The sequence below is a fragment of the Armigeres subalbatus genome, chromosome 1 (assembly GCF_024139115.2).
Source record: "Armigeres subalbatus isolate Guangzhou_Male chromosome 1, GZ_Asu_2, whole genome shotgun sequence".
Classification (NCBI taxonomy): Eukaryota; Metazoa; Arthropoda; class Insecta; order Diptera; family Culicidae; genus Armigeres; species Armigeres subalbatus.
Window position 1 is genome coordinate 59,525,329 of NC_085139.1, and position 22,919 is coordinate 59,548,247.

General features: G+C 43.1%; 2 protein-coding genes across 2 annotated transcripts; both read right to left on the reverse strand.

The window, feature by feature from the left end:
• Positions 1-285: 285 nt before the first annotated feature.
• On the reverse strand, positions 286-2,472 carry LOC134226783 (probable cytochrome P450 6a14). The gene is made up of 2 exons (XM_062708177.1): positions 1,304-2,472; positions 286-1,245 (listed from the first exon to the last, which is right to left on the reverse strand). Exons 1-2 carry the CDS (start codon positions 2,400-2,402, stop codon positions 830-832), a joined length of 1,515 nt encoding a protein of 504 aa, XP_062564161.1. The 5' UTR covers positions 2,403-2,472; the 3' UTR covers positions 286-829.
• Positions 2,473-11,704: 9,232 nt separating this feature from the next.
• LOC134227476 (probable cytochrome P450 6a20) lies at positions 11,705-13,457 on the reverse strand. The gene is made up of 2 exons (XM_062709379.1): positions 12,278-13,457; positions 11,705-12,214 (listed from the first exon to the last, which is right to left on the reverse strand). Exons 1-2 carry the CDS (start codon positions 13,374-13,376, stop codon positions 11,787-11,789), a joined length of 1,527 nt encoding a protein of 508 aa, XP_062565363.1. The 5' UTR covers positions 13,377-13,457; the 3' UTR covers positions 11,705-11,786.
• Between the last annotated feature and the right edge of the window lie 9,462 nt (positions 13,458-22,919).

Below are 22,919 nucleotides of genomic sequence, written 5' to 3' on the forward strand. Positions count from 1 at the left end.
ATATGAGATAAATGGCTAAAATGGTGTGATTAGCCTCAACGTGACAGTGGAAATATAAATCAAAATTATTGAGTTACCCACTGGTTGAGCTCAAATAGATTCCAAAAATTGAGGTTGGGAATGTTTATTTGAATTCATCACGATTTAAGAGTTGTAGGGCGATTTGAATAAATTTTAAGTTTTTCCCATACAAATTTCCATATAAACATAAAATGACTTCGCGCCACCCCTAAATGGCCACCGAATTGCCTGAAATTTTGCCAGGACTCCTATATTATCAAAATAATGCTAATAGACATGTGGGAGTTGGAATTTTCGAACATTTTTGAAATGTGAACTGCCCTACTGTATAGTCTGCCACCTGTGTTGCTTATGTTGTATGTGTACTGTGGCAGTACAGTAGTTTGCACAACTGCTTCATTGAATAATCAACTGGCTTCTGTAGATCAAATTTGTTGGACCAAATCACTGATTGAATTGAATAAGAATCAAGAAGTCATCAGATGCTTTTTTTATTAATGTGAAGAAATTTGACTAAATAATGTTTAAAACTTACAACGAACATCAGATGTTATGAGTGTTTTCCTTCTACAAAAAAAACTATCCTACTCAAAGTGTTCTGCGCATTATTTCTATAAGTTAGAACCCCTTCTAGCCATGAGTTTTAAAATCAATACACTATATCATCACCACATGGTGCGCTAAACAGTGAACCAACAGCTCTTCCCAGTTCACGTCGATGCGCCCAAATATTTAATCACGTTCGCTTCTCCGATATTGACAAATCGGCTCTTCTCATTCTGTGGTCTCGCGCAAATGACGCAATCCACTAAACCCGTTCCACATTCAACCAGATGCCACCCTTCACATCGGCCATCTGCGCCTTGACATCGTACCGCACCGGGAGCTGCGTCTTCTCGTTGACCGTGAAACGCAATTTGCTCAGCAACTGAGCGATGCCGAACTTGACCTCGACCAGGGCGAATCGCATTCCGATGCAGTTCCGCGGTCCATCTCCGAACGGGATGAAAGTGTGCGAGTGGCGGGCGCTGACCGCTTCCGGCGTGAAACGATCCGGATCGAATTGGGACGGATTCGGATAGTATTCTGGATCATGGTGGATTGAATGTACTGGGATCATTATCATGATGTCCGGTTCGAGTGTGGTATTGAGGCAATCCAGTTTGTATGGTTCATTTGCCAAACGAATCAGATTGCCTACAGGAGGATGCTTTCGAAGGGTTTCTGCAAGGATTAAAATACAATCAGATTGCTGTTAGAGAGTTGATTGAGTTGTACTCACCATTGACGACCTGTTCCAGATAGGTCATGTCCTTTAGTGCGTCATATGTTATATGTCCGCCGTGGTTTGCGAGAACTCGTTTGACTTCCTGCCGAGTCTTTTCCTGAACGTCTGGGTTGTTAGCCAATTCAAAAAGCGCAAACGATACAGCCGACGAAGTAGTTTCGAACCCTGCTACGAAGAATAGGAAAGCTTGGGCAGCCAATTCATCCATTGTTATTTTCTCCTTCGATTCCTCCTCGTGTTCTTCGACCGTTCCCTTGTTCTTCAACTGTAACAGCAGTTGCAGAAAATCCTGTCGCATCACATTATTTTTCTCTCGATGGTCTACCGTGCTCGTGATGACGTTCATAAAGTAATCCGTCGAGTCTTTGGGAAGCTGTCGCATGCCTAATTTCTTAGCTAGGCTACGATAGCTCAGCAAGGCAAACATGCGAATAGTTTCCAAACGTCCAGGCTTGAAAACCTTATCTCCTTTCTGCAGCAACTCGGAGCCCTCGTTTTGCAACGCATTTGATTTGAACCCGAAAGCCACAGAAGAAATCACGTCACTAGTAAACCGTTGAGCCAGTGGCTTAATATCGACTGGGTCCTCGCGACCCACATACTTTTCGAAGCACGCCAACAACTCATCACCAATTTCGCACATAGTCAGGAACATGTATTTGATCTTACCAGAGGTGAATGTTGGGCTCAGTTTGTTTCGCAAAAAACGCCATCTCTCACCTTCGATCGAGAATAAGTGCGCCGACAGGGGATCGTCTTTTTCGTTATAATACATTCCCCGGTCACGGAAGCTGTTAAAGTCTTTCACCAGGATTTTCTTGATCAAATCCAAATCGGTCACGAACAAAATCGGCTTCACCGATAGATACATTCCAACTGCTTTGTGAGCTTTGTGGTACTGATCGTACACTTGTTGCATAATTTCGGTAAAATGGTACTTGGTCCCCATTCCGTTGAACGTTCCCAAGGGCAACGATCCAGGCGCGTGAGGGACATTTCTGTCAGCCCAGTACGAATACTTTCTGCGGAAGTAGATGTACAGCAGCCACACGGCAGGCAGCACCAGATAAATCACCGTATTCAGTAGCCCCATTATTTTGGGAACTGTATTTCACCGTGGCCAGCGAACGACTAATGCGAGAACTGGTTTTGATGTCTAACAGCAGTTTGTGCGCTCCTGTGTGCTGGCTGAAAACAAATAAAGTGGACTCTCCAGCAATTGAGTTGGACTCGACGTAAGCCAAACCACAGTAAACAGGCGTGGAACTCGATTTCGAAAAGCGTGTAATGAGTTTTGTAAGTAAAAACTATTGAGTGATGCTCTCATTCATTGGTAGAATACTGTCATGTTGTTTACTTTTTACATTATTTTAATCCATACACAATTTTTCAAATGAAATGTATCCCTTTTTAGATGTCTGTTCTCTGTGACCGTATCAAATATGACAGCGATGCTGATGATAACGATGATTCAAATTTACACCGGCAAGTCGCAAAGATTAGATATGGAGAATCTTTGTTCGTTAACTCAACCAGTATTTCATCGTGCCATTGAATTTTTTTCCCACAACTTTTTTAGTTTGACTTTTCATTTGTTATCGTCTATCATGAGTGCATTCTGCAAGAAATATTTTCTAACATCTTCGTAGAACCTAACCTGCCTCCTCTGGATTACCGTTGCTTTTTTGGATCCTACTGTGATCGATGATTAGTATTGAGATCTCCAAAGCCAGAAGCACCACCACTAATGTCACCGTGTAGGATGTATAAAATAAATGTGGGTGGTAATCCAGTTGTAGCAAAAACATCACAAATACTTCGAGAGAAATACAACGGAATTACGGGGAAGGGTCGTTTGGCTGAAACCCATTCGGCGGAAAGCCATTTGGCCGAATGCCACTAGGCCGAAAGACATTTGGCCGAAAGGGTTATTTGGCTGAATGGGTCATTTGGCCGAAAGGGTCGTTTTGCCGAAAGGGTCATTGGGTCGAAAGGGTCGTTTGGCCGAAAGAGTCGTTTGGCCGAAAGGGTCGTTTGGCCGAAAGGGTCGTTTGACCGAAAGGGTCGTTTGACCGAAAGTGTCATTTGGCCAAAAGGGCCGTTTGGCCGGAAGGGCCGTTTGGCCGAAAGGGGCATTTGGTCGAAAGGGTCATTAGGCCGAAAGGGTCATTAGGCTGAAAGGGTCCAGAGGTGGAACGATGGGATGCCATTTGAGGTTGTCGACGATTACATATATCTTGGAACACTCGTTACATGTAATAATGACGTTAGCAGCGAGGTGAAAAATGTGCTGCGGCTACAAGTAGGACTTTCTACGGTTAACGTAGCCAGACACAGATAAAACTAGCTCCGTACATATCGTCTAGTCGCCCTGTACGGCTCTGAAGCATGGACGTTAAAAAGATGCCGACCATCTAATTCTTAGAGTGTTTGAACGGAAAATACTGCGTTCAATACTTGGCGGCGTGGTGGAAAGTGGCGAATGGCGCAGATGAATGAATGGATCACAATGAAAAATGCTCAAAAGGATTCAAATATTTGTCTGCATGAATAAAAAGATTCCGTACAAACTTTGCTAAAAAATTAAACGTTCTACAAAAAGCTTTTTATTCAAAGTGTACTGCGCATCTAGACTTTTGGTGTCACTTGCGACCCCTATCCGGGTCGTAGCTGGTGTGAGGCAAGGATGTATTCTATCACCGTTACTGTTCCTCATCGTAATCGACGAGATTCTGGTAGATGCGATTGACCGTGAACCACACCGCGGGCTGTTATGGCAGCCTATAACCATGGAGCACCTAACCGACTTCGAATTGGCTGCAGGGATATGGTGCGGCACGAAACTCTTTGCGTGCAGCACGCGTTGTTAGGAGCGAGCCCTTTCAGATCGAGAGAGGCGAGTAAGTGCGGATCGTGCTCGGGGCTCTCAAAGAGTCATGCACAGAGCAGCACTTTAACTGCACTTTTTCGGTTTTGCTTCGGCATGGTTTTCGAGATCTAAACGATGAATTTTACATGCTTTGGAGTTTGGTGTTCTCCAAAGTTTTGTATGAATCGCAATTCTCATATTACACGCTAACTTTCACCTACTCAGTGACTGAGTAAAATTGTATTGCTCTCTTTTTCTATCCCACGGAAATTTTATTCAATTTCCGTCAAAAGCAGGACAACTCAAAACTATGAGTAATCCTGCTTTTGACGGAAATTGAGTAAAATTTTCGTGGGAAGAAAAGAGATGGCAATACAATTTTACTCAGTCACTGAGTAGGTGAAAGTTAGAGTGTACATCTTACTCCCTTTTCCAAATCATGTGAAGTAATTTGTGTTCGTTTCTAAAATGAAAACAAATTGATTTGAATGAATAACTAATACCCATTACACCAATAATGTCAATGTAAAGAATTGTCTATTTTACAATAAGGGGCCATCCACAAAGTACGTCACGCCTTTAGGGGGGAGGGGGGGTTCAGAGCAGCGTGACGATCCATACAAAAACTTTGGAGGTTTGTTACAAAAAGCGTGACGAAGGGGGGAGGGGGGGGTTGAAAATCGCCAAATTTTGCGTGACGTACTTTATGGATCTTCCCTAATGATATTTTGATCAGTACTGGAATTTCTCATTTTCAATGAGAGATGTCACGCGATGTTTACATATCTGCCTCTTTCAATATCTATAGAAACGCGAAGGATGAATGGCATGCTACAAAAATCTCAAAAAATCTTTGTCCCGTGACAGGGCATGAAAGTGTGCAATATCTGCTTTATTTTTGTGTTTATTACCATTTTCAACTCGGTAAATTAAAGGAACATGATTAATTAATTGACTAGTCACTATTCTTCGCATGTAACTATTGAAATAATTTAGAAATATTAATTTTAAAATAAAGCACTACATTTTTTCATGGCTGCTTTTCATGCGAAATTGATCAAAGTACCGACGATTCTTTCATTTGGTCGCTTGAAATAGAAAAAGGTGCTTTTCTCTCTGTCTTATGACGATCACGACCTTTTCCAGTACTGATTTTGATAAATACAGTTTCTGAAATAAACGCTGTTTTAGTGTTGTGAGGTACCAAAAGTATACTTTTGGCAGATGAAATAAAATAAAATAAAATCTCGTTATCCAAACATGTAATTCAGCTTTATGAACATTTTCTTCTACATAAATCATCTTGCAACAGTTGAATTCACATTCTGGTTGAAGCTTAGTCGTACATGTTTTTGACTATTTTATCCTGACTTGACTGAAGGTTACTTCACAGTTGAGTTTACACGATCCGTGAATGAAATGGTAGATTAAAGGAGAAGAATTCCAATAAACAAGCATAACAAATTTGTCTCACCGTTGAAATCTTATTTATTCCGTAGCATCACAGATAGATCTCGAAGCTTTTATTTCTAAAAGCAAGGATTTAAATCAGTTTTCCTGCAATAGACCTTTAAATTAAAATCACGTTACAGGTAGTTATACAAATATAAATTTATTGGATAGGTACATATTGATACGTACTATGCGCTGGTGTCGAATTTGGGGTAGAATTAGGATTATAGCGAGGAAATAATGCTAGAAGCAGTACCAAAATCCCTCGCAGTGCAAAATCCATCGAGGAACAGAATGTTTTGACAATCTAATCTGCAACAATGGAATGTTCATTTTTCGTTCGTTCAAAGCCTGTTTCAAGTTCCGTTTTTTGAACTGAACGCGCATTCTGTTAATATGCTCTTGAGTTCTGTTCATTTTTCCTGAACACAAATTGAACGCGTTCAAATGCAACACTGCGCTGAAGTCCATTTTTACATAAATATAAAAAAACTACGTAAAAATTACTTCAACGAAAATCGTTTCCGTGGACTTAGGCATTCCTCCTGCCTTAAAAACATGTATGTGAAACCACTTTGATTTCAAAAACCACATACGCTGCAGTGATTCCAGGAGAAGAAATGTATTAATTACATTTATATCTGATCGCCTAAATAAATTTTTAATTGCATTCATCTACGATTTTTGGAAAGAAGAAGAAACTGCAAAAATGAGTTCCAAATATCTGCAAACATTTAACTTTTAATTGTTGTAAAGCAAACAAACAAAAACAATTAAAAATATTTGCCGTTCATTATTTGATGGGCATTTAACATGATTCAAATTTTCTCGATGAATTCCAAAAGCACAATGTGCACTACTCGTGCTACCCAAAAGGGTAGTGCAGCCTTTGACTCGCACGCAGCAGCGAGAGCCCGCGCACCTTCGGCTCGTTAGCTCGCAAAATTTGAGAGACGCGCTCCCGAAGTTGAGTGCTGCACGAACATTTTTCGCACCGCTCTGAGTATTTAGTCAATCCCTGCTTGGCTGATGACGTTGCACTCTTTGAGCAACAGCGCTCTGATATGCAGAGTAAGCTTAACGACCTTGCCGAGCGCTCCTCTTCGGCAGGTTTAGTCATCAACGTCAACAAAACCAAATCGTTGGATGTAAACACGGTGACTCCTTCCAGTTTCACAGTAGCCGGGCAACCAGTGGAGAATGTTGAAAGCTTCCAATATCTTGGTAGCCAAATGGCGTCAGACGGCGGTACCAAAGATCGACATAGGCGCACGTATAAAGAAAGCAAGGGCTGCCTTTGCGAGTTTAAGAAATATCTGGAAAAACAGGCAGATAAGTGAACGCACCAAAATACGAATTTTCAACTCTAACGTGAAATCTGTGCTGTTATACGCTAGCGAAACATGGTGTGTATCAGTGGAGAACACTCCAACGGCTGCAGGTGTTCATTAATAGATGCCTGCGGTATATAATTCGGGCCTGGTGGCCTCACAACTAGATCTCAAAAAACGAACTCCATCCTCGTTGTCACCAGAGGCCGATAGCAACAGAAATTCGGGATCGGAAGTGGGGCTGGGTCGGCCTCACTCTACGTAGGGCGGAAACGAAATCTGTAAACAAGCATTAGACTGGAACCCAGCGGGACATCGCAGCAGAGGCAGACCCAGAGGCTCATAACGGCGAAGCCTCAGTAAAGAAATAAAAGAAGTCGACCGAAATCTAACCTGGCAACAGGTTAAAGCGATAGCCGGGCAACGCTCAGGATGGAGATCTTTCAAGTCGGCCCTTTGCACCACCGGAGGTGTACATGATGCATAAGTAAGTAATTTGCGGTGATTTCTCCCATGCCTTTTATCACACGCACTGTATTGGATAACCAATTCCTCAAAAGGAATCCTCCCGCACTGTGAATCATCTTCACCTCTTGCGAAACTTGTAAGGCTTCTTCAACGGTTTGAAAGCTATTCAAGTAGTCATCTACGTAATGGTTATGTACGATGGCTTGCGAGGCCTGGGGATATCTTTCGGCGAATTCTCCAGCATTTTTTTACGTACTGTGCGGATGCTGGGGAACAGGATGAGCCAAACGTGGCCATGTTTATGAAATTTGTACACGGTAGGTTTCTCGGATGGATCGCTGCGTCAATTGATCCGGGCCTTTCAGAAGTACGGAGATTAGCGAAATCCCGTCTACAGTTGCCGCAGCGTCCCATATTAACCGCACCTTTCCTGTTTTTTTGGGATTCATCACCGCTCCTAATGACAAATATCAGACTCTTTTTAGGTCAGCTTCATTGAGTTCGCCTCGCGTTGCTGGTTTTGCATACCCTTTTTCCTGGTATTCCACAAGCTGCCGATAAATGCTTTCTTTTAATGTGGAATTACGGCTCATCCTTCGCTCGATGCATTCTAGTCTTTTCAAGGCCATTTGATAGCTGTCGGGAAATTCAATACAATCATATCGCCACAACAAGCCAGTTTGGTACCTCCCTCCCACTCGCTTAGTGGTTTCTTGAAGAATTTTCCGCGCTATTCTGTTTTCCGCCGATTCCAACACAGTCTCATTCGTCGTTCCTATGTCTTCGATGGTGAAGTAGTTCTTCACCGTATTGTACGTGTCAGTGTACGGTCACACATACAAACACAGCCATGTAGGTTGAGTGGAATTCCCGATGTTCTGTAGTCTCTTCCTCCATATATACACCAGCATAGTCGTGTCTCTACCGCCACCGGTTCGTACTGTACACCTTCCTTCGTGTTCAGAGCGACTGTTAAGCTGAGTTGTCGACGCCGACTAACCGCATCCTTATAGCTGGCAATCGGAAGACCATTATAATGCTGGATTTTTCTTATGAGATCATCATAGATCAATTTCTGTCTAGCAAGGCTCCAGTTTTTCACTGTATGTGCTACCATCTCCATCCGTTTCTTATCACCCGCACCTGCTATCGATAACTGCACTTCCATAGAATTGGATTCCGTTCGGGTCATGTTCGCTGTCCATGCCAGACAAAGGGGCATTGGTGTTCCACGGATTCCAAGTTCTTCGACCAAGTCTTCTTCGATTAAAATGAACGATGATCCATCATCAAGGAATGCATATGTCTTCACAATTGCTCTGGGTCCATACAATGTAACAGGAACAATGCGAAACAGAGTAGATTGCATCTTTGGGCGATGAGTATTACTGCTAACGATTTCTGGCGATGTCTCCTTGATGGACGGCCGATTGTTCCGGTTCGAGTGTAGTAGAGGGTGATGCCGAAATTCACATCCCCCCACACCGCAGCGTCGAAGGTAACTACAACTCCTTTTCCCATGGGCATTCAAACAATTTCGGCACAGTCCGTTGGACTGCACACACTTCCAACGTCCGTCGACCGAAAACGGTTTAAATAACTCACAACTTGAAACACGATGACCTGGTTCTTCACACACATAGCACTTTTTATCTTCCCGCACGTTTTCTTCTCTATCTTCGTTGTGAGCATTGATGAATCCTCTTTGCTTGCCTTAAGATTTATCCGACGAAATTGATTTACACCCTCCGGGTATGCTTGCAGTTACCTTGCTAGCTGACACAACAATCGAGGACATGAAAACTCCGAAACTTTGCAGATTGACCTCGGGACGTTTGTGTAAGAAGGCCGCTCAGTCCAGCTTGGTATGGAAGGGAGGTTGATCTGCTAATTAGTAATGTTAAGTTTGAAAGGTGAGTGTGTTGACCCGCCGCCTCCAAATGGTCACACAGGCTTTGGACTGCTATCCCGAACTCTATCAGAGTTTCCAGCTTCTCAGCCTTCGGAGCTGGAACCGACCGAACTTTCTGGAGCAGGGCGTTTATCAGGAGCTCCGGGCGACCATATAGCAATTGCAGTGTATTCATCACTTGGGGAACCGTGTCTGGAAGCAATAGACGACTCCTGACCGATTCGTAAGCATCACCTTTTAGACAACGTTGCAATCGCGCGAGATTTTCAGCACTGGTATAACCACACGCGAGCGTTGAATTGACAAAGCTACTAATGAATATAGGCCAATCCGCGGGGTCGCCATTGAAAGATGGTAAATCGCGAGGCATTACTTGCTGGGCGGTTAACTGCGCGGGGGAGGGGACATAGGTGGGCACTCCCGAGAATCCCGACATTATCTGGTATCGAAGACATGCTTGTTCGTATATGGTTGTACGAATGGTTGACATTTTCACCGGACCGTAGTGCGGTATCAAAGTTGGACGATATATTTTTCATTTGAAAATCAGAGCTGAAACCTGCTTTTGTGGAAGCTTCCGGCTGCAACGGTGCAGTTCCAATAAGTGGCTTAGTAGAAGCCAACGTTCGATCCAGTTTAACGTTATCAATCGTTTTGGTTAGCTCTTGGATCCATTGATTATAAAATGAAGAGAAATTGTAGTTTTTAATTGGCTTACCTGTTGACTTTTCTAGGGGGAGGCAATGATCCTGCTTACCTTTCTGCGACCCGCTACTGACTCTATTCATCCCAACCTGGTAGATGAAAGGTCTTTCGGTGCTGTTTTAGGGGTTGCACCTGTGTCTCGAACTTCACATCCTGTCGCTTCTTGTGGTAGCCGTGATGGGTTTGTTGCTTGAAGCGCAGCTTTCACTGCTGCCTGTACCGCTGCATTAATAGCAGCCTGCATCGTAGGAGACAGTTGCCCTTCCGGTAGAGGAGTCCGTCCTTGATGCCAATTTACCTGTTGGCGTGAGTTTGATGATTGCAGCTGCTTTCTGGTCCTTTTGTTGGTCTTCGGCGCTATCTACCTTGCCCGTATGTTGATCAACCCACTCCTCGGTTCGTTGTTTATCTTGTTGTTGTTGTGATGGATCGTCTCATTGTTGTAGCAATTTCCTTTCCTCTGCAAACGCCTTTCGCTCCTTTTCGAGCTCTTGCCTTACCAACTTGCATTGCGCTTCCATTTCTTTCAAACGAAGCTGCATCGCAGCAACTCTACTGCTGGATCTTGTAGACGCACGAGATGATACGCTGAGTGGTGAGCAGGCCTCACATGTTAACGATTCATCAGCAATGGATTCGGTAACTCCTGCACATAAGAAATGCCACCACGTTTGACAACGATCGCATTGCACGTAGTTGTCATATGAATCCGGTCTGTCACAATTAGCGCAACTACCCTGCTTGATATTATCACCGATTTCTTTCGGTGCTCCTTCATCTGCCGAAGCCATGACGAATTATCTTGAAGAATTGTTCCGAAGAACAAGAGCCCTTTTCACCGAGTCTACGAGCTGATAGCAAAGACAGTTTTATGCTGATACAGCTTCAAGCTGGAATAATGTATTTGCTTAAATTATGTTTTCACATTAGATGATTGGATGACTTACAGAATTCGGTTTAGAGCTTTACAATGATTCTTCGTTGAAGTTCAAATTAATACACGTAAGCTGATAGCTGTGATCATATTCATAGGTTAGGAATAGTTTTACATAAGAATAGATAAGCTTACTTTGCTGTGATATACACTGTGATACTAGCATTTAAGGTAGTATGATAGATTTCGATTAAGGTAGTTTGCACTGTAGAGATAGAATATAGAATAATAAGTTCAGTATTAAGTTTACTAAATTCTAGTTCATTACACGCTTTTGGACGAACCGAGCACTTCGATGTGCCCTGTCCGTCAATATCATTTATGCCGATGGGTGACATTTTGGATGACATATCTCGTTGACAGGTAGTAAGTGAACATCAACTTAAAAAGCAGTGCACCCAGTTCGCAATATCAGGTATTCGGAAGAATCTCCGGGATTTTGCAGAATCTCCATCAGTGTTTGGCCAAATCTCCTCCGTGATTCGGCAGAATCTCCTTCAAGATTCGGAACAAGCATAACATCCTTCGAGATTCGGAATCAGCAGAGACTTCTCCGAGATTCTGAAGAATCTCATTTGACATCGGTTTGCATTAAGACAATTTGGTTTTTTAGAGCCATTGACCAACTCTATGACGTGACATAATCACAATAGTTAAATAGTTCAATAAGATCACTATTCGGTCAGTTGAATGAACAAATAAACAAACAAACAAACAAACAATGTTGACAGCACGTGCGATTTATTCAGGCATAATTCATGATATTACAAAGATAAATGAGTATTGCAAATGCATTCGCCAAACATCTACTTCCCCGGGACAATACGTTCCACATCCAACCAGAGCCCTCCAAGCGCTGTGGCCACATTTTTCGTCGGATCGTATCGCAACGGAAGCTGCGTACGCTCATTCACGGTGAAGCGTAATCGACTCAGGAGCTGGGCGATGCCAAACTTGACCTCCAGCAGAGCAAACCGCATCCCGATGCAATTCCGCGGACCATCTCCAAACGGTAGGAAACTATGCGAATGGCGAGCGCTGATGGCATCCGGAGCGAAACGATCCGGATCGAACCGTGATGGATCCGGATAGAATTCCGGATCGTGATGGACCGCGTGGACAGGTATCATAACCATGGTGCCCTTTTCGAGGGTAAAATCAGGCGAACGGATGTTATAGGGTTCGTTGGCGATGCGTACTATGTTTCCGATTGGCGCATACTTTCGTAGAGATTCTGAAACAATGTGGATGGAAAAACAAGTATACGATATTGAAAAAAAACACATAATCTACTCACCATGAACGATTTGTTCCACATAAGTCATATCCTTCAAGGCTTCATAAGTTATCAGACCTCCATGGTTTGAAAGCACTCGCTGAACCTCTTCACGAGCTTTAGTTTGAATCTCTTGACTATATGCCAACTCAAACAATGCGAAAGATAAGGCCTTGGATGATGTTTCAAAACCACCGAAGAAGAAAAGGAACGCCTGTGCAATTACATCATTCATCGTGAACTTCTCCTTCGAATCTTCTTCGTTTTCATCAATCGTTCCCTTGGTTTTAAGCTGCATCAACAGTTGCAGAAAGTCCGGGCGAGAAATGTTGTTCTTCTCCCGATGTTCTACCGTCTTTTTCACAACATCTACGAAATAACTCTCAATGTGTGCGGATGTTTGCTTTAGTCTCAACTTAATCGCCAGGTCTTGGAAACTCATCAACAAAACCATCCACAGCATTTGCATGGGTCGTGGGTTGAAAATTTCATCGGCTATGTCCAACAACTCGGTACTGTTCCCCTGCAATGCATTGCAGGTCAAACCAAACGCACAAGATCCGATGACATCACACGTGAACTTCGTAGCTTGTAAAGCGACTTCAACAGGCTCCTTTCGCTCAATGTATGGCTCAAAACTCGCCAAAAATTCTAATCCAATTTCACAAACAGTCTGGAACATGTATTTAATCTTCCCGGAGCTGAAAGTTGGGCTCAATTTATTCCTTAAGAATCGCCACCGTTCGCCTTCGACGGAAAACATGTTCGACGATAGTGGATCATCGCGTTCGTTGAAGAACATGCCTCGATCGTGAAAAATGTGAAAATCTTTCACCAAGATCTGCTTCACGAGCTCCAAATCGAGCACCAGCAGAACTGGTTTGATGGACAGGAACGTTCCGACGGCAGTGTTCGTCTTTTTGTGCTGCACGTAGAGTGCATTCATTACATCCACAATGTGTTCCTTGGTGCCCATACCGTTGAACGATCCTAGCGGAAGGGAACCGGGAACGTGCGGTACGTTCCGATCGGCCCAGTAGGAAAATTTACGACGTACGTAGAAGAACAGGAGACCCAGAGCGGGTAACACTAAGCACAGCGTGGTGACGAGGAAACCCATCGCGTGTTTGTTCCGAGCTGACTCGTAGTTGCAGCAGAACTGAAGCGATCTAACTAGAGTGCGGCTATTTGGTCCTGCTATCTGACTATCTGAGCTGCGAGGCGGCTCTGTCCCAGTGTGGATGTAATGCCAATAAGAAGAAGAAGAAGAAGAAGAAGATCTGACGGTATGTTCGCCAAGCCAGGCCTTTGGAGAGAATGAGAATCGGCGCTGTGTTTCGCTCATTTCAAACGTACGGCTCGCGAGAATCGGTATGAGGTAAACAAAACGGCGATCCAAGCTAATTATATCCGGTGATGATGATTTATTGAAGCTGAAGTGTGTTAACGCTCCATAATGAAAACAAATACTGGAAGCTGATACAATGTGACTATCATTATTCAAATACACATTGACGTTATCCTACGGCCACACCTCATATTTGCGTTTTCCCAATAATCAGTACATAGAACGATTTGTATTGCTTAGTATTAGTGAACAGCTGTTTTGCATACCGAATTTGATTGTAAATTTCATTTACCTCTTATTAATATTCAGCGTCTGTTACTCATATGACAAACATTCTATCAATCAGTTACGCCAAGCTCGCTCAACATAAAGAAACAATCAAAGAAATTATTTGAAGTAGGATGCTATGAGATAAGGAGGTGAATGAAATACAATACAGGCCGGACTCGATTATCCGGAGGCTCGATTAACCGGAGGCTCGATTATCCGGAGTAATATTTTTACCCATCTTACAAAAATAGAATATGTATTATCAGTGTGTATCCGTAACGTATCCAATATGTGCAAGACACCTAGTAATGATAGTGCCTTTCTCGCTTTCCTAAGGGACTGTTCACAAATTACGTAACGCTTTAGGGGGAGGGAGGAAGTCAGACCAAGCGTTACGGTTCGTACAAAAAAATTAAACCTGCCATAAAAAAGGGTTGCGAGAGGGAGACTGGGGTATCAAAATTATCAAAGGGAACGGAAATCAAGAAAATTCACAAAAATGGCCAAGTTATGAATTTCAATTCAAAGCACCGATATTTTTTAAGCAGTACATTCTGAGTACAGCATTGACATTGTGACTCATGCTACCAAATGGTCCTCCGGAATATCCGGAATGGGTTCGTTAACAAATTACGTAACGCTAAATTTGACGATTTTGAACCTCCATCCTCCCCTTCGTAACACTTTTTGTATGCAAGGTTTAACTGGTTTGTACGAGGTCTAAGCTAAGCTAAGGAAGGTTTAATTGGTTTGTATGAATCGTAACGCACCGTCTGACTATCCTGAAAAAATGGTTATTTCGCCAACGGTGGTCCATGTATAGATTCAAACACTGGAACTGGTGTACGCATAGTAACAACAAAAAATCCGTGTGTTTAGGGAACATCCATTAATTACGTAACCCTTAGAGGGAGAGGGGGGTTCTCTGACGTGTGACAAAAAGTATGACATAGGGGGGAGGGGGGTTGAAAATGGCCATTTTTTGCATTACGTAATTAATGGATCTTCCCTTAATTATGAAATGATTTTAATTAATTATGAAGTGATTTTCGAAAACTTCGTAAATCTAAAAGAGAGGCTCTCTTTGTTTACTTTCTCTTTCGATTATTACAAAGCCATACTAACATTTACATTGGATTTTCGAGCACCGACCTGAAGAAAATAACTTTGTCTAGTGTACTGAGGTGAAAATATTGCAACAAATTTTAAACTAGTTTACACGCTTAAAATCAATAACACAGAGATGTGTTTGCATCACACAAAACGGACCTAATGCGGAACATCCCTAGATGAGCGACAGTTACACAGGCACAAAAATGCCTCGTATGGTTGTGATAAAGGTAATTTTCAACATGTAAACGTTTGTACAGATTCCTTGTTTCATGAGGAACCAAATACTGTTGAAAATATTGAAATCCAAGCTTCAATAAAACCACACGAGTTATTTTGTGCCTGTGTAACTGTCGCTCATCTAGGGGATGTTCTGCATTAGGTCCGTTTTGTGTTAAGCAAACACATCTCTGTGTTATTGATTTTAAGCGTGTAGATATTAGCAAAAGAGAGCGTAATGAAAGAGAGTCTCTCATTTGGACTTACGACGTTTTCAAAAACCACGCGAGAAATGAATATTTTCATTTTCTAAAGAATCACTCGATGGCCAAAGTGATCCATACACAATATCATGCTCAGAATGTCGGACAATGGGGAAAATGGTTCCTGATAGGGATCCGCAGGGGACAAGAAGGCGAGGTGCGCAGAGAGCAATGTTATTCGATTTGAGGTCCCTGCGTGGACTACAAAGTTGGCGACGTGCAAATACTGACCGAGCTGAATGTAGACGAAATTTATGTACTGCAGAGGCCTTAGTTTGAATTAATCAAGTGAAATAAATTCCGATGTTAGAATGTGAAATGGTGCTATGCAATGAAATTCATTATTTTTTGTTTTATTTCACGGATGTTCCGGTATTTTCGGAAGGCCACAGCATCTGTAAGCCACAACATTAAGTGCATACTCATAATACAAAAACAAATGCATCAGAAAAATCATGGTGCTTAACGATAAAATTTTGAAGTTTTAATTTTTTGGGATCCTCCAGATTTCCCGGAGAACCATACGGTGATTGGAGGTGTGTGCCGTCGCCGCCGACAGTTTATGGTATTCCTGTTGAAACTCCAGAGGATTTCTCGTGAAAAGGCTGTTTTTCTTGAAATTCCTTAAATTTTTTCGTTCAAAAATCGAAAAAACTTTTCTTAAAAACTAACAACTTTTATTAAAAATTCTAAAAAATATCCTTCGAAATATCGAAAACACTACCGTTGAAATTCTGAGTAAATTTCCTTAAAAATTAGGAAAATCTTTAATTTAAAAGAAAGAAAGACAGGATCACCATCTTTGACCAAAGCTCGCACAGACTGAATACTTAACACTTAGACAGGACATTCACACAGCACCTAGTGAACAAGTGGAGCGTTTTCCGCTTCATGAAATGTTTTCTCCTTACTAGGGCGGGAATCAAACTCACACACAATGGCTTGCAAACACGCTTAGACGACTGACGCCACTAACAGAAATTTCCCGAGTAAATTAAGAAGAAATTCTTTTGGGAATCTCTAAGAATTACCTGAGTTAACTTCCAAGGATTTCCTGTTGAAATCCATAGAATTTCGCGTTGAGATCAAATGTTTTGACGGACAAGAACATCCGAGGTCCACCGTCTGGCCGGAATAAAAACCTTACATGAACGCTTTGGTGAGTGTAAAGAAAAGTTTAGGGTCCGTTGCTTGCACTCGGACCAACAAGCGCTTAGGGCGCTAGTTCCAATCTAGGTTATCAAATTCTTATTGTAAATATTAGTGTACATAGTAGTTAGGTTATCAAATTTTAAAAAACACTAGCGCCTCCTGAAGGCCGTCATGATACATTATATTTTAAAAATTAAGTAAAATCATAATAATAATAATAACAATAATTGAAATTGAAGTTGGAGGGCCAAGCCGGCCGATCACTGTACATGTTAAAAATGATTGTAGAACAAAAAATGTTTTAAATAAAGAAGAATTTTACTACTACTTTACTACAAAATATGAGATAAGTAGGAAATCAAATACCGCCATCGGGGGTGACAATGGGTCTGAGGGGTGAAAATGGGTCATCGGTCTCACCGGCAATCTGGAGGCCGTAGAGCAAAATCGTTCAAAAAGGTCTCTTATATTTTAGTTTTCTTGCCCTCAAATACATTCAATCTATTCTACAAGCATTCTAAGTACACTAAATTAATGATTTCGTGTGTGTTACTTCTACGTGAAGTTAAACGATTTACAATGATATGGAAATGCTAATATCATCTTCCAAACTTGGACGTACATGCTCATGATAGCATTAGAGGCGAAAGTATAGAATTGATAGTTCCGTTAGGATACGGCAGGCATGAAGAATGTTTTTATAGAAGTCGATTTGAAAGCGAGCGGAGGCAATATTTGTGATGGCACATATCGCACGACCTTCCTTCTGCCAAGCTCCTGTATGAAGGGGAGGAAGAATATCAGTGTGGAAGCTGATATATCTCCACTGGCAAAAGGAAGGTGGTTTGACTTGCTCATATGCCATCGCGTGCGGAAGGATTTGCTATCGACGAGTACTGTCTCCAAATTTCTAATATGACATCAGCATTTAGTCGAATAGGATTCGACGGAACTATCAATTCTATACTTTCGCCTCTAATGCTATCATGAACATGTACGTCCAACTTTGGAAGATGATATTAGCATTTCCATATCATTGTAAATCGTTTAACTTCACGTAGAAGTAACACTCACGAAATCATTAATTTAGTGTACTCCCCTTGGTGGGGGCATCCATCAAGTCAGCTGTTATTGGTCGACGGTACAGCAGCAGTGCCTTTCTCTGCTTTGTTCTCCGAGGCAGCCAAGTTGGTTGCGACGAGACGGACGCAATGAGAAAACAGAACTGTGCAATAAAAATCCTATTCGACTAAATGCTGATGTCATATTAGAAATTTGGAGACAGTACTCGTCGATAGCAAATCCTTCCGCACGCGATGGCATATGAGCAAAGTCAAACCACCTTCCTTTTGCCAGTGGAGATATATCAGCTTCCACACTGATATTCTTCCCTCCCCTTCATACGGGAGCTTGGCAGAAGGAAGGTCGCGATATGTGCCATCACAAATATTGCCCTCCGCTCGCTTTCAAATCGACTTCTATAAAAACATTCTTCATGCCTGCCGTATCCTAACGGAACTATCAATTCTATACTTTCGCCTCTAATGCTATCATGAACATGTACGTCCAAGTTTGGAAGATGATATTAGCATTTCCATATCATTGTAAATCATTTTAAGTAGTTGAAACAGTGACCCATTCTCACCCTTATTTGACTCATCGTCACCCCCGACGACGGTACACAATTTCTTCTTATTAGTCACAAAAAAATATTTTCATCGAGTAAGGTGAAGAGTTTATTCGGGCATACGGTCTTTTCGGGCGAATGGTCTTTTCGGGCGAATGGTCTTTTCGGGCGTTTGGTCTTTTCGGGCGTTTGGTCTATTCGGGCGAATGGAATTCGGGCGTTTGTCATTCGGGCGAATGGAATTCGGGCGAGTGTCATTCGGGCGTTTGTGATAGAACCGATCTGAGGGTGGCTGGACAGGGATCCCCAGTCCACTGCCCACGCATTGAAGTCAGTTGTAGCAGACTTCCCAAAAGCCATTAGTTTCACCGCAAGAATATCGACTACCCTAGTGTACTGCACTATTCTCCTTCGTGGAGGACAGTAGCAGCTAGAAAGTAAACTTCGTTTACCTTTGCTATGACAAAACCCTCATCGTCAGATGATTATATTATCTCCTGGATGGGCACCGCCCGTAAGTCCGGATGACCACCATCCCGGACTTGTCCGCAATCCAGTATGGGTTGGACAGCAAGGCCGATAACCGACTGTTGTAGCTGCAGTTGAGCTGCCTCGTAGTGGTTTAAGTTTAACTGTGTTATCTGCATGTCTGGTCCCTACAAGAGGCCGGACTGACCTGAACACCGGTAAGATGTGTGTTGTCTGTACCCGGGGGACAGATCAGACACCTTGGTGCGGGCACACAGGTGCGAGCTTGGTGGCCTTCAGCTCCACGCCTACGGTATAGCTTTCTGCGATCAGGGCCTTCAAAGTCATACGATTGATGACGGTAGCCATGTAGCAATCTAGAAGTGGTTGGCTTACGCTCAGCGAACATATTGGCCAACCAACTTTAAGTTAAGCCTTAACCATTACTTTCTTAGCCTCAGTCAGAGGTACTTGAAATGAGGCAACCTGCATTCCCGCGTAGCTTTTGCGTAACCGAATCGTGGATTTCTGGAGCTCGACATTGCACTGATCTCTCAGTGCGTCGATCTTTCTATTACTTGAACCCCGTCTCCCAGGACCTTTTGGTACTCAGAACCCTTCTTAGCAGCATCCCGCTTGAAGACGAGAATCATCTCGCCTTCCCGCGTTCGTCGGATGCAGTTGACATCCCCTCCTAGGCCAGAGACCTTCTCGTTGCATCTCATAACCTTCAAGTCGTCGGCGTAGCTTTTATCGTCGGTCTGGGCGAAAATCGCCACACCTCCGTCTTTGCGCTTGCCACTGCCTTTGGAAGGCGCACCTTTCTCTTAGCGATCCCATGGTTATCTATGCATACCTTGCGGCATGCAGAAAGGCCATGTGAGGTTGACACTTTCGTGTTCAGAGCCAGATCAGCGCTAGTCAGGAAAGATCAGCTGAGTCTACTCCCACTCAGTTGGTAAACTGAATGTCAAGATTGTACCGCGTGCTACAAGGCCCGCCACGGTTTTATGGGACGGAAGATAACCTGACCATTAGCCTAATCGCCGTTTTAGGTCGGTGCCACCCGTCCTTACTACGAGAATAGAATGCCAGACTGCCAGCCCTCGCATCACAGTATTACAATACTCAAAAAATATCCCAATAGCATACTATAGTATACAGTAGTATACTATAATCAGGATCTTACTTGTATCAATCCTGATGTGCCGATTGGAACTCCCGCTGGGCTTGTGCTATTTAACTTGTGGCTTTTGGGAAGAACCTAAACCCCACCACGTCCTAGGCAGTCACTTTGGGAGAGGTCGTTAAGACCTTGAACATAGTCCCTGCTGCCCGGTCATCATAAATACTGTGGTGAACAGACTGTTCCAGGTGACACATCTTGGTATTGTTTTGGACCCGAAGCTCTCCTTCAATGCAATGATTACTAAAGTAAAGCGACAACTTGTATTCATCTCAAGAGTAACCGACAGATGTCAACTACTTGGGCTCGAAATCGTTGATCGCAGGCGTAAGATGCAACAAGCTACATTTGTTGTCAAATTGCTCAATGCTGTCGTCAATTTTCCCCGTCTTTTGTCACAGCTTAACTCTAGGACTTCAAGCAAAATGCTAAGACAGAGATCTCTGTTGCAATCAAGCCATTTGGCCGAACATACCATAGGGCCGAAAGTCATTTGTCCGGAAGGGTCATATAGCCGAATAGGTCATTTGGCCGAATAGGCCATTTGACCGAATAAGTCATTTGGCCGAAAAGGTCATTTGGCCGAAAAGGCCATTTGGCCGAATAGGTTATTTTGTCGAATAGGATATTTGGCCGAATAGGATATTTGGCCGAATACGTTATTTAGCAGAATAGGTTTTTTTGGCCGAATATGTTATTTAGGCTATTTGGCCGAATAGGGCATTTGGCCGAATAGGTAATTTGGCCGACCCTAGCAGCACAATCCAGACCGATTTGATTTCAGCAACTCAAATATGACTAAATTCGGTTGTATTTGAATTACGGAAACTTTTGTGCAACATGTGTGCTGCTCGGGGAATAGCTAATTTGACGTCTCAGAAGAAGTTAGAAGTGATAAGTGAGAAGAGAGGCTCCCTTCACATTTTGCGCTTCTCACTTTACGCAGGGAGAAATAATAATTGGTCCTTATCTCTCATTTCTAACTGTGAAAAGTGAGTAGTGCGAAGTGAGAAGTAAGACGTCTCACTACTCACTTTACGCTTCTCACTTTTTACACTAAGAAGTGAGAAATCTTGGAACTTTTTTCAAATAGACGCGGTGGCGTAGCCACGGGGTGGTTTTGGACATAAAACCCCCCCTAGAGACAAAATTTTTAAAAGAAATTTTCTTTCTCGAAAAAAAAAAAATATTCGAAAAAACCCCCGCAGACCAATTTTCTGGCTACGTCACTGAATAGACGTTACTGTATTTGACCTTGAAAATTTAAACGGCTAATACCCTCTCTCAATTCTGCATATTTCGCACAACTAATGTTACTAACAGATAGATCGGAATCTATTCTTTCTGTTGGGTAGACCTGTGCGCCGATTGAAATTTCACCGGCAACGGCGTGATAGATCATTTCCAGCCAGCGGCGGCGTGGCGGCGTCACGCCGTTGGTGATCGGCGGCAGCGGCGCGGCGGCGTGGGTCGGCGTGAACTATAGTTCCAAGCCGAAATTTTGGGGCCGGATTTTTCAGAAGTTCCTGATCGAATTCTCAGGAAGTTCCTCCACAAGTTCATTAGATAGTTCATCTCGAAATTCCTCTGGACATTCCTCCAGGAATTCCTTCAGAAGTTCCTCCAGCAATTCCTCTGGAATTCCTCCGGAAGTTTCTCTAGCAATTCTCTACAAGTTCCTCCAGGAACTCCTCCGGAGGTTCCTCCAAGAATTCCTCCGGGAAGTTGCTCCAGGAATTCCTCCGGAAGCTCCTCCAGGAATTTCTCCGGAAATTCCTCCAAAAATTCCTCCAGAAGATCCTTCAGGAATTCTTTAGGAAGTTCCTCTAGGAATTCCTCCGGATGTTCATCCAGGAATTCCTCCAGATGTTCCTCCAGGAATTCCTTCAGAAGTTCGTCCAGGAATTCCTTCAGAAGTTCCTCCAGAAATTCCTTCCAGAAACTCCTCCAGGAACTCCTACGGAAGTTTCTCCAGGAATTCCTCCTGGATGTTCCTCCAGGAATTCCTGGATGTTCCTCCAGGAAAAAGTTCCTCTAGAAATTCCTCCGGAAGTTCCTCTAGGAATTCCTCCGGAAGTTCCTCCAGGAATTCCTCCGGAAGTTTTACGCTTCTCACTTTTTACAGTAAGAAGTGAGAAATCTTGGAACTTTTTTCAAATAGACGCGGTGGCGTAGCCACGGGGGTGGTTTTGGACATAAAACCCCCCCTAGAAACAAAATTTTCAGAAGAAATTTTTTTTTTCGAAAAAAAAAAATATTCGAAAAAACCCCCGCAGACCAATTTTCTGGCTACGTCACTGAATAGACGTTACTGTATTTGACCTTGAAAATTTAAACGGCTAATACCCTCTCTCAATTCTGCATATCTCGTACAACTGAGCATTACTACCAGATAAGTCGGAATCTATTATTTCTGTTTGGGTAGACCTGTGCGCCGATTGAAATTTCACCGACAACGGCGTGATAGATCATTTCAGCCAGCGGCGGCGATGGTGGCGTGGCGGCTTCACGCCTTCAGTGATCGGCGGCGGCGGTGCGGCGGCGTGGGTCGGCGTGAACTATAGTTCCAAGCCGAAATTTTGGGGCCGGATTTTTCAGAGATTCCTGAATCAATTCTCAGGAAGTTCTCAAGTTCATTAGACAGTTCATCTCGAAATTCCTCCAGGAATTCCTTCAGAAGTTCCTCCAGCAATTCCTCCATAATTTCTTCCAGGAATTCCTCCGGAAGTTTCTCTAGCAATTCTCCACAAGTTCCTCCAGGAATTTCTCCGGAAGTTCCTCCAGGAATTCCTCCGGAAATTCCTCAAGGAATTGCTCCGGAAGTTCCTCCAGGAATTGCTCCGGAAATTCCTCCAAAAATTCCTCCTGAATATCCTTCAGGAATTCTTCAGGAAGTTCCTCCAGGAATTCCTCCGGATGTTCATCCAGGAATTCCTCCAGATGTTCCTCCAGGAATTCCTTCAGAAGTTCGTCCAGGAATTCCTTCAAGTTCCTCCAGAAATTCCTTCAGAAACTCCTCC

Excerpts from the sequence above, each read along its gene's own strand:
- LOC134227476 (XM_062709379.1), bottom strand. The coding sequence starts at position 13,376 with ATGGGTTTCCTCGTCACCACGCTGTGCTTAGTGTTACCCGCTCTGGGT. Across the intron at positions 12,215-12,277 it reads TGTGGAACAAATCGTTCATG|AATCTCTACGAAAGTATGCG; the intron begins GTGAGTAGATTA and ends ACATTGTTTCAG.
- LOC134226783 (XM_062708177.1), bottom strand. The coding sequence starts at position 2,402 with ATGGGGCTACTGAATACGGTGATTTATCTGGTGCTGCCTGCCGTGTGG. Across the intron at positions 1,246-1,303 it reads TCTGGAACAGGTCGTCAATG|AAACCCTTCGAAAGCATCCT; the intron begins GTGAGTACAACT and ends TAATCCTTGCAG.